The 14532-nt window shown below is 41.7% G+C and overlaps 1 protein-coding gene across 23 annotated transcripts in view; it reads right to left on the minus strand.

Annotated features, from left to right (window-relative positions):
• DLG2 (discs large MAGUK scaffold protein 2) overlaps positions 1 to 14532 on the minus strand; it is a 1511004-nt gene that overhangs the window by 445729 nt on the left and 1050743 nt on the right. For all 23 annotated transcript variants that reach the window (XM_048840921.2, XM_075126424.1, XM_048840889.2 and 20 more), the window contains one exon: positions 2286 to 2455. In XM_048840921.2, the coding sequence (XP_048696878.1) occupies positions 2286 to 2455 (170 nt within the window). The remainder of the gene's footprint in view (positions 1 to 2285; positions 2456 to 14532) is intronic.

The following is a 14532-nucleotide window of genomic DNA, read 5'->3' on the forward strand; positions in this document are numbered from 1 at the left end:
GCAGGATTTTTGCTATTTTTCACAGTACATTACAAAATATCTCAGTAAACAAATAAAATCCAGTAATACTGTCATACCAGCTTCCAGAAACATGAACTCTTTAAAGACGAGATGAGACCTAATGAAAGCCAGTGAAAAATCATTTTATTTCCAAATGAGTATGTCAGACTTTGGTTCACCTGACTCATTCATTATTACTAAAGACATCTATATAAAAAGAAACAGTCATGGAACCATATGGTCTGATGGAAAATCTCCACTGAAATGATTGGAGCTACCCTAGAAATGAATTAGGTCCCTTATTGACTAAGGGCTTGGCTACACTTGTGAGTTAGAGCACATTAAAGCAGCCCCGGGCGCCCTAGCTCACTCCCTGTCCACACTGTCAAGGCACATAGAGCGCTCTGACTCCATGGCTAGAGTGCTCCTGGTATTCCACCTCAGCAAGAAGATTAACGCTTGTTGCGTAGTGGCTGAAACACCCGGGTGTCAGAGTGAACGAGGTGTTGCATTACTGTGCTCTGATCAGCCTCTGGAAACATCCCATAATCCCCTTAAGTCAAGTGGCCACTCTTCTCATTGTTTTGCACTTGCCTAGGAATGCGGATATGCCCTTTGAAAGCTCCGTTTCTGACAGCCGGCTCCGAGACAAAGCAAGCCATTACTGTGGAATGTTGTGTGAGAGAGAGAGAGGCGGGGGGGAGGGGGCGGTCTGCTGCTGTCTGAACTTACAAGACATGCTTTCAGTCCTCCAGAAACCCACTCTCTCCCCCCCACATACACACAACACACTCTCTGTCACACTCCACCCCTAACCCCATTTGAAAAGCATGTTGCAGTCAATTGCATGCTGGGATAGCTGCCCATAATGCACCACTCCCAATGCCACTGCAAGTGCCGCAAATGTGGCCATGCCAATGCGCTTGAAGCTTTCAGTGTGGACAGATTGCAGAGCTTTCCGTACTGCGCTCTGCAAGGCTGGTTTAACTCAAAGCACTCTACATCTGCAAGTGTAGCCATACCCTAAGAGTTCATTGGTATCTGCTGCCTATTCCCCTCCCCCACCCCCCACCACCCCCACTGAAAGTAACAGTTCTTTTTGTGGTATTATTAGCTATGGAAAATAAGGTAGTTTCAAAAAGCAGCTTTTCTGGTGGGAATAAGCATTAGGATCGAATGAGCTCTTAAGAAAGAACGGTCTTGTTTTCATGAAAATACCTTTAGTAAGAAGAAAGGGGGAAAGAGTAATGATGAAAGTTTTATATATGAGCAGTATTGCTTCTAAGAAATATTTTATTTTCAGATTTTCTGTGAGATCCTGCAATTTACACTAAAGTCTTCACAATGTCCAGAGGGCTCCTTCACCAGCCAGAGGGTTTAGATAGTGAAGACAAAACGATTTAAGCCTGGGTGCAGGGAGCTTTTATCCTACATTTCCATGGCAACTTGATGAGGAGAAAAATAGCCTATTATACAAGGACAACTGAGCTATCTTGCTAGGACAGTCTGTTTTATCTTTTATTCTTTCAACAGTAGCTTTGGGAGAGAGAAACCTAGGGGAAACTCTGGAAGGAGAAGTTGGGGAATAGTCATATGGCCTTTTCAACGAAGGGGAATTGGAGAAGACTATATCCAACAGCATCCTAAATGGAAGGCAGATGCTGGAGCTGGGGACAAGGTTTGGAACAAGGAGGGCTACCTGACAGCTCACAGGCTGACACAGCTCACTGGCTGACACTTCTACTGTCCTTCTTTTGCAAGCCCTGAGCTCTCTCTGCAATCATTACCATCTAAAACAGGCCAGCTGCCCGAATTCCCTCTATGCTGAATATTAGATTCCAGTGCTCTCATCAACAGCTGCAGGGAAAACAGGCAACTGAACTCAGACAGGTTTCAGAGTAGCAGCCATGTTAGTCTGTATCCTCAAAAAGAAAAAGAGGTCTTGTGGCACCTTAGAGACTAACCAATTTATTTGAGCATAAGCTTTTGTGAGCTACAGCTCACTTCATTGGATGCAACCGGTTGCATCCAATTAAATGAGCTGCAGCTCACGAAAGCTTATGCTCAAATACATTTGGCAGTCTCTAAAGTGCCACAAGTCCTCCTGTTCTTTTTGTGAACTCAAACAGTGGCAGTCCAAAACCATTTCATTTCCGCTCTCAATATACACCAGCGCAGCCAGATTCCAAAAGGTCAGGCTGAGGTGCCCGTTACACTTGGATGAAGAGCTTAGTTATGCAGCCAGAACGAAATGTCAAAACATGGGTTCTCTTTTACATATTTACCTTTCGGGCCTTTGAACAACTTGATTTCTACAACCGTCTCCAGAATAGGTCTCCTTCGACGAACATACAATCGCACAATAGAGCCAGCCTCTTTTAGTGCCTCTACGGCTTTGCTGTGAGAGACCTCTGATACATCAGCCTCATTCACCCGCAAGATGCAATCATTGACCCTGCAAGGAAAGAAAAAACAGATTTAGAGAATGTTGCATTTGTTATTTTGAAATTGAGCAGAACGTGCTTCATCAGAACTATTATCAAATGAACACAGGTTAATAGGGATGTTTGTCAGACCGCAGATTTAGTGTGATGCATTTCACTGATTAACAGTGGGAAAATGGCACACCTGATTGTATTTGCCATCCTGTCTGATCATTTAGAGAGATGAACTGCTGCTACCTAGTATAAGCGCTTTGGGGAAACTACTGTCTTTTCTCTGTGTTTGTACACCTCGTACAATGTGGGGCCTGGTCCATGACTAGCACTCCCAAGTGCTAGAGCAAAACAAATGAAGAACAAACTTCTTCTCTGGTTCAAGGTAGGCCACTTCCCAGCTCTATTCTAACAAGGAAGTCTTACGTTAATGTAATTTTATTAAAGAGCTCATGCTCTGTTATCAGCACTATGCTTATTCTTAAGGAAATCAGCTATTTAAATATACACAAGGCAATCACTTTTGCTTCATTCAAATACCTCCTTAAAACGTTTTTCATCAGCAAGGCCCACCAGTGATATCACTTACATCAAAAAATGCAATCACGCTTTGTAGTGAGGCGGTGTGGCCTCCCTCTGAGACTGAGGGGGAGAAACCACGCTCCAACCCCTGATGGGTGGAGCCAGGCAAGCAATGCCAGAAGCAGAGGGGCACAGGAGGTTTAAAAAATGGGCCATGCAGCTCATTTATGCAAGAGCTGGGGAAGGAAGCCCACTGCCGAGCCCTGCAGTCAAGACAGAGCTCTACAGTGCTGAAAACCCAGAGGAGGAGCCAGGACTGCCAACTGACCAGTACCCGGGGGAGCTACTGGGACTGCCACTGGCGATATACCCTGGGGAGATGGAGGAACCCCAGGAGATGGAGGTACACTTCAAAGGGGTAGTAGGAAGCAGCCAAGGGACCCCAGACATTAGTCTGATTGTGTTACCAGAGTCTAAGTCAGTGTGTTTCAGTGGGATCCCCGCTAACCCAGTGGCAGAACCCTCAGGTTCCTGTCAGGGCCCTGGGCTGGAACCCGGTGGAGAAGGGTGGGCCTGGGTCCTTCTACCCCCTGCTGCTGCCAGCCTCCCACCCTGGGGTGACAGCCTACCCACCCTAGGCTGGATGGCATGCGTTTGCTATTTGCTCAGCCCCTGCTCCGAGGGCCAGAGCTCCTAAACTGCTTGTTGCTCAGCCCTTGCCCAAATTAAACTATTGTACCAATGTCTCATTGTCAAAAAATAAACATGTAAACTTAACATTTGGAACCAATCCTTCCTCTGTCATCCCCATGTCACAATTCAGGGCAACTACACTTGTATTCCCCCTATGTGTTCCCATGAGGGAACCCACTATAGGCTCCCAGCTCCTTAGCCATCACTTCTCTTGGATGGAGACCAATGTCTCTCTCCCTCCCAACTGAGTTTTTTTTTTCCAGGATCCACAGTTTCCTACCTACACTGTGATATCCCTAACAAGCCAGACTGCCTAAACACACCAGCATCTGCACTTTGCTTTCACTTTGAACAGCTGTAATAGGCAGCCGTTATAAACAACCACAGAGCACTTTATAAGCAATCACATTTATTCTTAAGGTGAAAGCATTACAGAGAAAACATTAAAAACAATAAAAGGCCCTACACAAAAGCTAATAAGCTTACCAAACATCACACCTCAACAAGGGCTCTTGTAGGAATCAGTCCTTCAAACCCCACAAAGGGTTTTTCCTGTGGCTACAAGCTCATAACAGGCATGGCAGAACCAGAACCACCATCAATAGCTTAGTCTTTTCTTTATAGTATTTGGGGCTTTGATCTTGGCCTTATGTAACAGATGGTCAGCAGACAAAGGGACACTCCTCAGAGCCCACTTCAAAAGGCAGGGTTTTTGCATAATCTGGGTTGGGGTATGTGTGTTCACCTCCCCCTAGATATATCCTAAGAAATCCACTTCACACCTATTATTCCAAAAGTCCATGCTTGTCTAACACATTGTTCAATATTGTCTTTTGATCATCCATCCTCACAACAACATATAATCTTTGTGTTTAATACAATGGACCCTAAAGGTATTTAAACTTAATTCAGTAAGTTCTTCTAACGATTGCAGGCAGCTGCCATTTCACCTCACCCCACAGTTTTGTTGCCCTTCACTGGTCATTGGGTGCAATTAGATTGTATGTGCTTTCGGGCATGCAGCTTGTGCAACATACAGCTACTGAGAGTTATCTAACCTCATTTTACGTGCTGAAGATATACATAAATAATAACACGCAAGAAACAAAACTAACTGAAATGACAGTACTCAAAGAAAATAAAGAAAGCAGATAATATGCCAGTATACTAAATGCTTTTATATATGAAACTTCACTCTGGGCTCACGGTATTCCTTTAAAGCAATACGCCTGTGCAACAGGATATCCTATCACAGACTCAAGAGTTCTAGTGTGCTGAGGGGAATATAAAGTCATACCCAAAGCATAAATGAATTCCAGGGAATTATTTAGACTAATTCTGACAGAGTAGAAATTTTGTGTTCTACAAGATTGTTACAAAAAGCCTTGGAAACCAAAGATACATTGTGTTGTCAAGTTTTCAGAGAAAAGAAGAGATACAGAAGAAAACTTCGATAAGTTTCAACTGGTACAACTAGGAAACAAGATAAACAATTAAAAGTCTCCTTATAAAGAGTTATGTATCTAAAATAGTATACATACAATTTTAGGTTGCACTAACAGAGGCACAGCATGCAAGTCATAGGAGGTGATATTACTGCTCTATTTGGCACTAGGGAGGCCTCAGCCGGAATACTGTGTCCAACGTTGGTCACCAATGTATACAAAGGATATAGAGAAAATGGAAAGGATCCAGAGGTAAGGAACAAAAATGATCAAAGGGATGGAATGCAAGCCATACGAGCAAAGGCTGAAGGAACTGGGTATGTTTCATAGAATCATAGAAGATTAGGGTTGGAAGAGACCTCAGGAGGTCATCTAGTCCAACCCCCAGCTCAAAGCAGGACCAACCCCAACTAAATCATCCCAGCCAGGGCTTTGTCAAGCTGGGCCTTAAAAACCTCTAAGGATGGAGATTCCACCATCTCCCTAGGTAACCCATTCCAGTGCTTCACCACCCTCCTAGTGGAATAGTGTTTCCTAATATCCAACCTAGACCTCCCCCACTGCAACTTGAGACCATTGCTCCTTGTTCTGTCATCTGCCACCACAGAGAACAGCCAAGCTCCATCCTCTTTGGAACCCCCTCTTCAGGTAGTTGAAGGCTGCTATCAAATCCCCCCTCACTCTTCTCTTCTGCAGACTAAATAAGACCAGTTCCCTCAGCCTCTCCTCATAAGTCATGTGCCCCAACCCCCTAATCATTGTTGTTGCCCTCCACTGCACTCTCTCCAATTTATCCACATCCCTTCTGTAGTGGGGGGGCCCAAAACTGAATGCAATACTCTAGATGTGGCCTCACCAGTGCCGAATAGAGGGGAATATTCACTTCCCTCCATCTGCAGGCAATGCTCCTACTAATTTTAGCCCAATATGCCATTGGCCTTCTTGGCAACAAGATCACACTGTTGCCTCATATCCAGCTTCTCGTCCACTGTAATCCCCAGGTCCTTTTTTGCAGAACTGCCACTTAGCCAGTCAGTCCCCAGCCTGTAGCACTGCATGGGATTCCTCCTTGCTAAGTGCAGGACTCTGCACTTGTCCTTGTTGAACCTCATCAGATTTCTTTTGGACCAATCCTCCAATTTGTCTAGGTCACTCTGGACCCTATCCTTGCCCTCCAGCATATCTACCTCTCCCCTGAGCTTAGTGTCAACCGCAAACTTACTGAGGGTCCAATCCATCCTATCGTCCAGATCATTAATGAAGTTGTTGAACAAAACCAGCCCCAAAACTGACTCCTGGAGCACTCCGCTTGATACCAGCTGCCAACTAGACATGGTTGAACACTACCAGTTGAACCCAACAATCTAGCCAGCTTTCTATCCACCTTACAGTCCATTCATCCAGCCCATACTTCTTTAACTTGTTTGCAAACTTACTGTGAGAGACCATATCAAAAGCTTTGCTAAAGTCAAGGTATTTCATGTCCACCACTTTCCCCGTATCCACAGAGCCAGTTATCTCATCATAGAAGGCAATTAGGTTGGTCAGGCAAGAATTGCCCTGGGTGAATCCATGTTGACTGTTCCGGATCACCTTCCTCTCCTCCAAGTGCTTCAAAATGGATTCCTTGAGGACCTGCTCCATGATTTTTCCAGGGACTGAGCTGAGGCTGACTAATCTGTAGTTTCCCGAATTCTCCTTCTTCCCTTTTTTTAAAGATGGGCCCTATATTTGCCTTTTTCCAATAATTCAAAACCTCCCCCGGTCACCACGAATTTTCAAAGATAATGGCCAATGGCTCTGCAATCATATCAGCCAAATCCCTCAGCACCCTCGGATGCATTGCATCCGGCCCCATGGATGTGTGCATGTGCAGCTTTTCTAAATAGTCCTTAACCTGTTCTTTCACCACTGAGCGCTGCTCACCTCCTCCCCATGCTGTGCCACCAGTGCAGCAGTCTGACAGCTGACCTTGTCTGTGAAGACCGAGGCAAAAAAAAAAAAAAAAAGCATTGAGTACTTCAGCTTTTTCCACATCCTCTGTCACTAGGTTGCCTCCCCCAGTGAGTAAGGGTCCCACACTTTCCCTGACCTGTATAGTTCGGAAAAGAGGAGATTAAGGGGGGATATGAGAGTAGACTTCAGATACTTGAAAGGCTGTCATAAAAAAGATGGAGAAAAGTTGTTCTCACTTGCCACAGAGGGCAGGACAAGAGGCAATGGGTTCAAAATATAGCATAGCAGATTTCAGTGCTTAATTTGTGCCAGGGCCATGAAAGTAAAAAATTGCTTGAGCCCTGGAATCTAATCGCTTGGGCTCTGGTACCCCTTTAATTACAAACTAAGTACTGGCAGATTTAATCTATATCTCAAGAAAAACTTCCTAACTGTAAGAACAGTAGGACAATGAACCAGACTGCCTCAGGAAGTTGTGGAAGCTCCTTCACTGGAGGTTTTCAAAAGGAGGCTGGATAGCCATCTGTCTTGGATGGTTTAGACACAACACATCCTGCATCTTGGCAGAAGGTTAGACTAGATGCATCTTTCGGTTTCTTCTAACCCTATAATTCTATGATCTAGAGAGATTCCAGTTTTCATTCAACAGTTGGATTTGCTGCTTTGCTTTAATGCCAGACATATTAGTCTCCCAATTGTATAATTGTGTCTTCTGTGGCTTGGGGCTGTCAAATTAACAGGTGCTCTAATTTAAATTACTTATTTTTTTTATTTTAAATTGGTCATGAATACACTTTGTCATTGCTTTTTGCTTAGATGTAGGGTAACTACTGAGCTGCTTCTGCATCTTTTCTGATTTAACATTGTCATTATATTTGCAGTACATCTGTCTGTACCATGTCTTCTGAAAATATTTTATCTTATTTATTAGACGACTGGTGAAAAAGAAAAAAATATATTCTTAAAAAAGGGGGTGGGGGGAGTTACAAGTTATTCTACTCTATAAGCCTGCATGTTGCAAATGTTTCCATTAGTATAGTGAATGCCCTAATAACTGTTGGCTATTCTGAGGTGGTTCTGTCTCAATCTCTCCTGCTGGAATTTTTCTACTGTGGATAAATAAATACTTATTGAAGCAAGGAGTTGAACCTGGGTCTCCCACATCCTAGGAGAGTCACTTGCTTTCTCTCTGCACCAATGAATATTCAATTATGGAAACAAAGTGGAACAGCTCCAACAGGAGAACTGAATTTATGTCCCTGTAGTTAGGGCATTCACCCAGGACATGCAAGAATGATAGAGCATAGACTAAAAGTGAGTCTCCCATCTTCCAGGTGACTGCTGTAACCACTAAGCTACAGAGGCAGTCCATCTCTCTTGCCTGATGAATATTTAATAATTTATATAAAATGGAACAACAACAGGAGATAGACTGAGAGAGCCTTGCCAGCATAGTCTGGTGGTTAGTGCATTCCCCTAGGATGTATGAGATCCGAACTCCCTGTTCTGCCATTTTCCTAGATCCCAGGTGAGTGCCCTCACTTCTTACTGGGAGCAGAGAGGGGTGTGTGCACATTTCTTCAGGATGTTTTTTGACTGTATGAATGTCATGAGATGGTTAGCTAATGTTCTACTTCCTGAAATTCACTAAGATCATTATGTTGTTAAAAAAATTAAACATTACCTAACTCCCCTTAAAATTAAACAAGTTTATGGTACAGGGATAGGCAATTGCTGTTGAGAACATAATGAAAAAAGAGGATTTCTCCATATATAGTGGATATGCCCCCAAACTAAGACATTTTGGAAAGCCACTGGAGACTCCATAAGGGAGATAACATGGTGTCAGCTGTCAGGTAACTACTTAGTATTTTTATTAAATTGTCCTGAAAACTGTGTGTCTTCTAAAAGCCATAAAGAACTGATCACTCATCTCCTAGTTGCTGTGAGAATTACTATAGCAAAGTGGTGGAAAAGGAGTGACTCCTCTAGATCTATTGACTGCTATTAAAAAGTATGGGAAATTCTGGTATCAGAAAAAATAACTCATCATGTCAGAGTTTTACAGGGGAAAAGGAAAAAAAAGATGACTTAGAAAGCTGGTGGACCTTTTTGGAATTTGCTGGAAGAGGGCCATTGCTTGCCACCAAACCTGACAGTTTGAGAACTTTCTTTGAATGCTAAGGAAGGCAGAGAAACCCTTTCAACAATAGTCAAAATTAAACTCAAAACTGAGATATTAAAATAAGGAAAAGAGATAGAAGGAAAAAGGAGAAAAGCTTAATATTGCACAGAGTTTTGATAAAACAACTCACAAACAGGTTAAGCATGAATATGTAAGAAAAACAGATGATTGGTCCTAAACATCAGATAGTGAAAGACTCTATCAACTGACAAGATAGAAGAGGAAGAGGAAGCGGAGAAAATGATCAATCACAATATGTGATCAGTATCATAAGGCTCAAGAAAGTGATTAGTAGCAGGTCTCTTTAATACAGTTTAGAGACTCCATACGTCACTTTATAACTGAGTATTTGTGTGATACTAAGTTTACCTCTATGTTGTAAAGACAAGTTTATGAGATTTCTGTTATGAAAGAATAGATGTTAAATAAAATAAAAATATGAACATAACACTGAATGTGTTTTCAAACACTGGCAATTTATGGAGGCTGGAAGATAAAAAGAAGCAACTAAATCACAAATGAGATGAGCAGAGGATATGATAGAGAAGTGTGAAAGTTGAAACACCACCACACAACATGGAATAGATGTTCTTTTAATATCTTTTTAATCAAAGTTTTACAGAAGATTTTTCAGGGCCAATGCTTTGGATATTTGTGTGTACACGAACACACAAATGGGATGGGAGTTTGCTAGGATGACAAATACTTTTCATCATTTATGATTGTGCAGTATCTAGCACAATGAAGCCCAACCTACTTGTAGCCTTTAGATTCTACAGCTATATAAACGTTAACAACAACAACAAGCAGCACCTTAGCAAAAATTTGGTTAGTTTCAATTTGCAAGTATGGTATACAGAGTCCAGGATGTTGAGCTTTAACTCTGATTATTTAGAGTCACAATTAATGTCAGTCATCGTGAATTGGTCTCCAAAGTATTCTCCCAGCCTTACTGAAATGTTCATATTACTCATGACCATACAGGAAATCTGTACGGCACAAAGCTAAAACCTTCCTACATGCCTTTATGTGGCTATGCATTTTATAGATGTGAAGGTCAAAGTACGAGGCAGAGTATACATATTGAGCCAACAATGAATATACAACCTAATCTAAGACAGGAACACACAGGTCCAACCGAACAAAATAAGGTCATAGAGTTTGAGATCAAGACCTACACTAATTCCACCACAAAAATTCCAGTTTGGAAGGAATTGTTCAAAAAGTCATTCCTTGTTTCCACAACAAGACATCATAGACAAATTACTGAACATTAAGGTTGTTTCCTAATACACGATATTTTAAACTATTACTGCCACAGTTATAGAAGAGGGAAATAATTCTCTCTTTTATGATACTTCCTCAATAAACACCAGTTCATAAAGTTATTGTTTTTCAGAAGTACTGACCTAGAAAGAAAGCAAAAGTGAATCTTTTCCCTAAATTATTGCTAATATTCTTTTACAATAATGAATTCATAAGAAATTCTAGACAAAAGAATATTTGAGAGTTCTTAAACATGTATAACTTTAATTACTAAGACCTAACAATCTAACAGCACAAGCTACAGATTCAAGAAGCTTCTGCCAAAATTATTCTCTAAAGAGAAGATTTTTTTTCAGTAAAAGCAATGCACAATTAGAAATATTTCAGAGACTGCAGGCACCATGGATTCATGCAGAACAATAGCAGATGGTCTTTAAAAATATGTTCTCATAATTCAGAAGATAATATGCCTCACTGTTAAATACCCTGAATATAAGATATCTTTTTGGCACTACAGTTTCCTTGAAGAGAGAATGCCCCAGCTTTTTTCCTCCTAGATCTCAATTCAACAAAGCATTTAAGTATGTGCTTAACAACAAGGAGCCCCCCCACCTCCAGCTTTGAAAGTATCTTGTCTCCTCATTGGTCAGGTGCCAGCAAGGTTATCCTAGCTTCTTAACCCTTTACAGGTGAAAGGGTTTTTCCTCTGGCCAGGAGGGATTTTAAAGGTATTTACCCTTCCCTTTATATTTATGACAACTACTCTGGCTCAAAATGGGCAGTGTGGAGCACCAAAAGACAGAGCCCACGAGGCCAAGATTAGAACACCCCAAAGCAACCAACAATACAAGGGGAAGTGTTTTACCAGAGCTTAAATGAACCTCTGCTGGGCTCTATAGAACAGGGAGGTCTCAAAGAGTCACAACAGACCACAAATACTAGCATCAACACATTGCCGCGCTGAAGTCTGGGTGTTGGTCAGGCCTGCTTCAGACAAGTACAGTTAGTGTGGTTCCCACTGCAATGCAGTCAGCATTTAATGGAGAGCCTCATAGTGGTCTTTTTCTGAATTGGAATTGATACAGACTATTTATTCTTTAGTCAAAGCTTAAAAATCAATACAATATTACTTTGCATAATGACAGGTTTCAGAGGAACAGCCGTGTTAGTCTGTATTCGCAAAAAGAAAAGGAGTACTTGTGGCACCTTAGAGACTAACCAATTTATTTGAGCATGAGCTTTCGTGAGCTACTGATGAAGTGAGCTGTAGCTCACGAAAGCTCATGCTCAAATAAATTGGTTAGTCTCTAAGGTGCCACAAGTACTCCTTTTCTTTTTACAATATTACTATTATCTAAGGGAGAAATATTGTGTAAATCATTAACTACTAGATAGGAAACAATTCATACTGGTCACAACCACTAAAAACACAGCCTTTATCACATTTTTAAATTATTCTATGTTTTAATTCTTTTGCAACCAGATACATTTAAATTTCTCACTCTCAATGTATCGTTAGGTTGATGGTTTCATTCTTCTAATGCTCTCCAGAGCACAATTTAAGAATAACATGAGACTGAAGATTAGGGGACTCATTTTACACTCTCACTTTAAAATCATACCACATTTTTTGCAAGTGCTTCTGGCAATATATTGAGATTGATAACATACACAAATATAAACAACTCTCATGAAAATAAATCTCCAATATAAATGATCCAGGACTGGCCAGTCTGGCCACCTGAGGCAGAAGCATGTAGGAGATAAATGAATGGGACTGAATGATTTAATTATTCTCTTTCTTAAGTAACCCAACAAAATTTCAAAAAGTTACTGTACTTTGCTCAATTTTTTGGGGGGGACACGTGCGGCAATAGGTATAATGAGGGTAGGGTATATTAGATCCTTTCTAAACTCTGCTTGGGTAGCTGCATACTCTTGTATTCTGGGGTATTTACATTACACTGTCTAGGGAAAAATGTAATTCTTGGTTTCAATATGCAAGTGTTTCTCTCTCTTTTTTTTTTTTTTTTAAAACACAAGCAAAACCTTACTGACCTCAAGGAAGAATGAGGAGTAAAGCAGGGATGTAGCCTAAAACCCCTCTCAACATACATCTCTGACTTACCAACTCTATAGTGCAGCCCTCAAAACCACACTCCTGCTGAAGTATATAGAGGTACAGACGCGGGCTATATGCTTATGCCTTGGACATGTTGTCTGCCTAGGTACAGATATGGCCCCAGTAAACATATTATCTGAGCCACCAACAGAATCTACATTTGCTAGACACATGCTCCAACACATAGAACTGATTCCCATTTACACTAAGGCCCTTGTATACTGCTCTGGAAATATAAAGTGGACTTAAAACAGGGGGGAGCAAAATACATCTATATCCATGTTAGAGCCATCTTTCACTGCCAGAGTAATTTAAAGGGGCTTTAGTGTAAATGAGAATCAGCCCCAAGCTGAGAAGTTTTGGAATTCATTTACCATATTTGGTTTGGTCTGTCAGCTGAAGTGAAAGAATACCAAGAGCATATCACAATATGTTTGGTGAATGTGTCACCCAAAACACTAGCCCACTGGTTGCACATTTTTTAATGAAGGTCAAAGTCACCCCATAGAAGAATTTGTGGGTTAAATGTGCTTGCTAAAAATTGGGCATTTGCTAACATGGACAAAATGATTCAGGACATGACAAACTTGTATGCCAAATTCACTGAAAGTCTGCAAGCTGCTGATAAATCAGGGTGGTGAGATTGATATAAATAAGTGAATAGATATTGCTAGAACACATAAAATATCAGAAACCCAGATGCTAAACAGAAGGCAGTTTATGAAGTAGCAAATCCAGTCCAAGCTTTCTAACAATTTAAAAAACAGAACAGATTGTTCTCCCAAGACAACTGAATAATTAGGATTATAAACAGAGTAGTGTATGCCTGTAGACACTTTGAAATCTTCCCTCATGATCTGGATTTTTTTTTTTTTTGGGTGGTGTGACTAACTTAATACAACATAATATTTAGAGGGGAAAAGTGATCTTGTGGTTCAGGTACTGGAGTGGGACTTAATTCCCTGCTCTTTCACAGACTTCGTGTGTCCTTGGCCAAATCACCTAGAATTTTTGTACCCCAGTTCCCAAGCTGTAAAATGTAGGATTAAAACAGTCCCCTTCTCTCACCTTTTGTCTTATTTATTTAGATTGTAAGATCTCAAGGGCAGGGGGTTGTCTTTTACTCTGTTTGTTCTGTGCCCAGCCCAATGGGGCTCAAACTCAGTTGAGACCATTAGGTGCTATTGCAATACAAATAAATAAATAATAATGGTTCTTCTCTGGGGAGCATTCACCCTTGTCAGAATTTTCTGGAAGCTGAGGTTACCAGTTGGCAAAACATTTCTCCCTGCACCCACAGACTGAGATGGATTTCCATGAAGCTTGCAGGGGAATGTAAAGCTTCCCCACATCTAGACACCTCAAATGTGGAATTGAGGATGGTGACCCAGTACTGGTTTAGCTAGAAGGAAAGCGGGGTCACTTGGTCCCTACAACTGACTGCACTTTGCTTTTGGTCTGTGCTGTGGTCATTGTATCCTCTGGGACTGGCCATCTGCTGATGAGCTTCCCTTTGCTCTCTTGGGTCAGATCAAAGGTCCCTGAGGTCAAATGGGCAGAAGGGGACTGCTACACAATGAACCAGGCTCCCTTTGCACTACTGCAGCACGCTGTTCACTGTTCTGGTTCCCCACACCACCACAGCTGCAGGATCCGCAACAGAAGCCCTGTGTCACCAAAAGGGAAGCAGCTGAATGGGGCTGCGTAAGATGTTGGGATGCACATAAGAGAACTTCTTCTGGGCACCAGAAGCCTAGTACTCTGGTAGGGGACAGAACTACCTGCTCATTGTAGTCAGCAGCAGGCAAGACTTCAGACTGGTGGGCCCCTTGAAGGAATAATCTTAATATTAATGGGACTTACAGGCAAAAAATAGAATAGGCACCTTATATGTGGAATTAAAGCTAT

Source organism: Caretta caretta, chromosome 1, assembly GCF_965140235.1.
Source record: "Caretta caretta isolate rCarCar2 chromosome 1, rCarCar1.hap1, whole genome shotgun sequence".
NCBI lineage: Eukaryota > Metazoa > Chordata > Testudines > Cheloniidae > Caretta > Caretta caretta.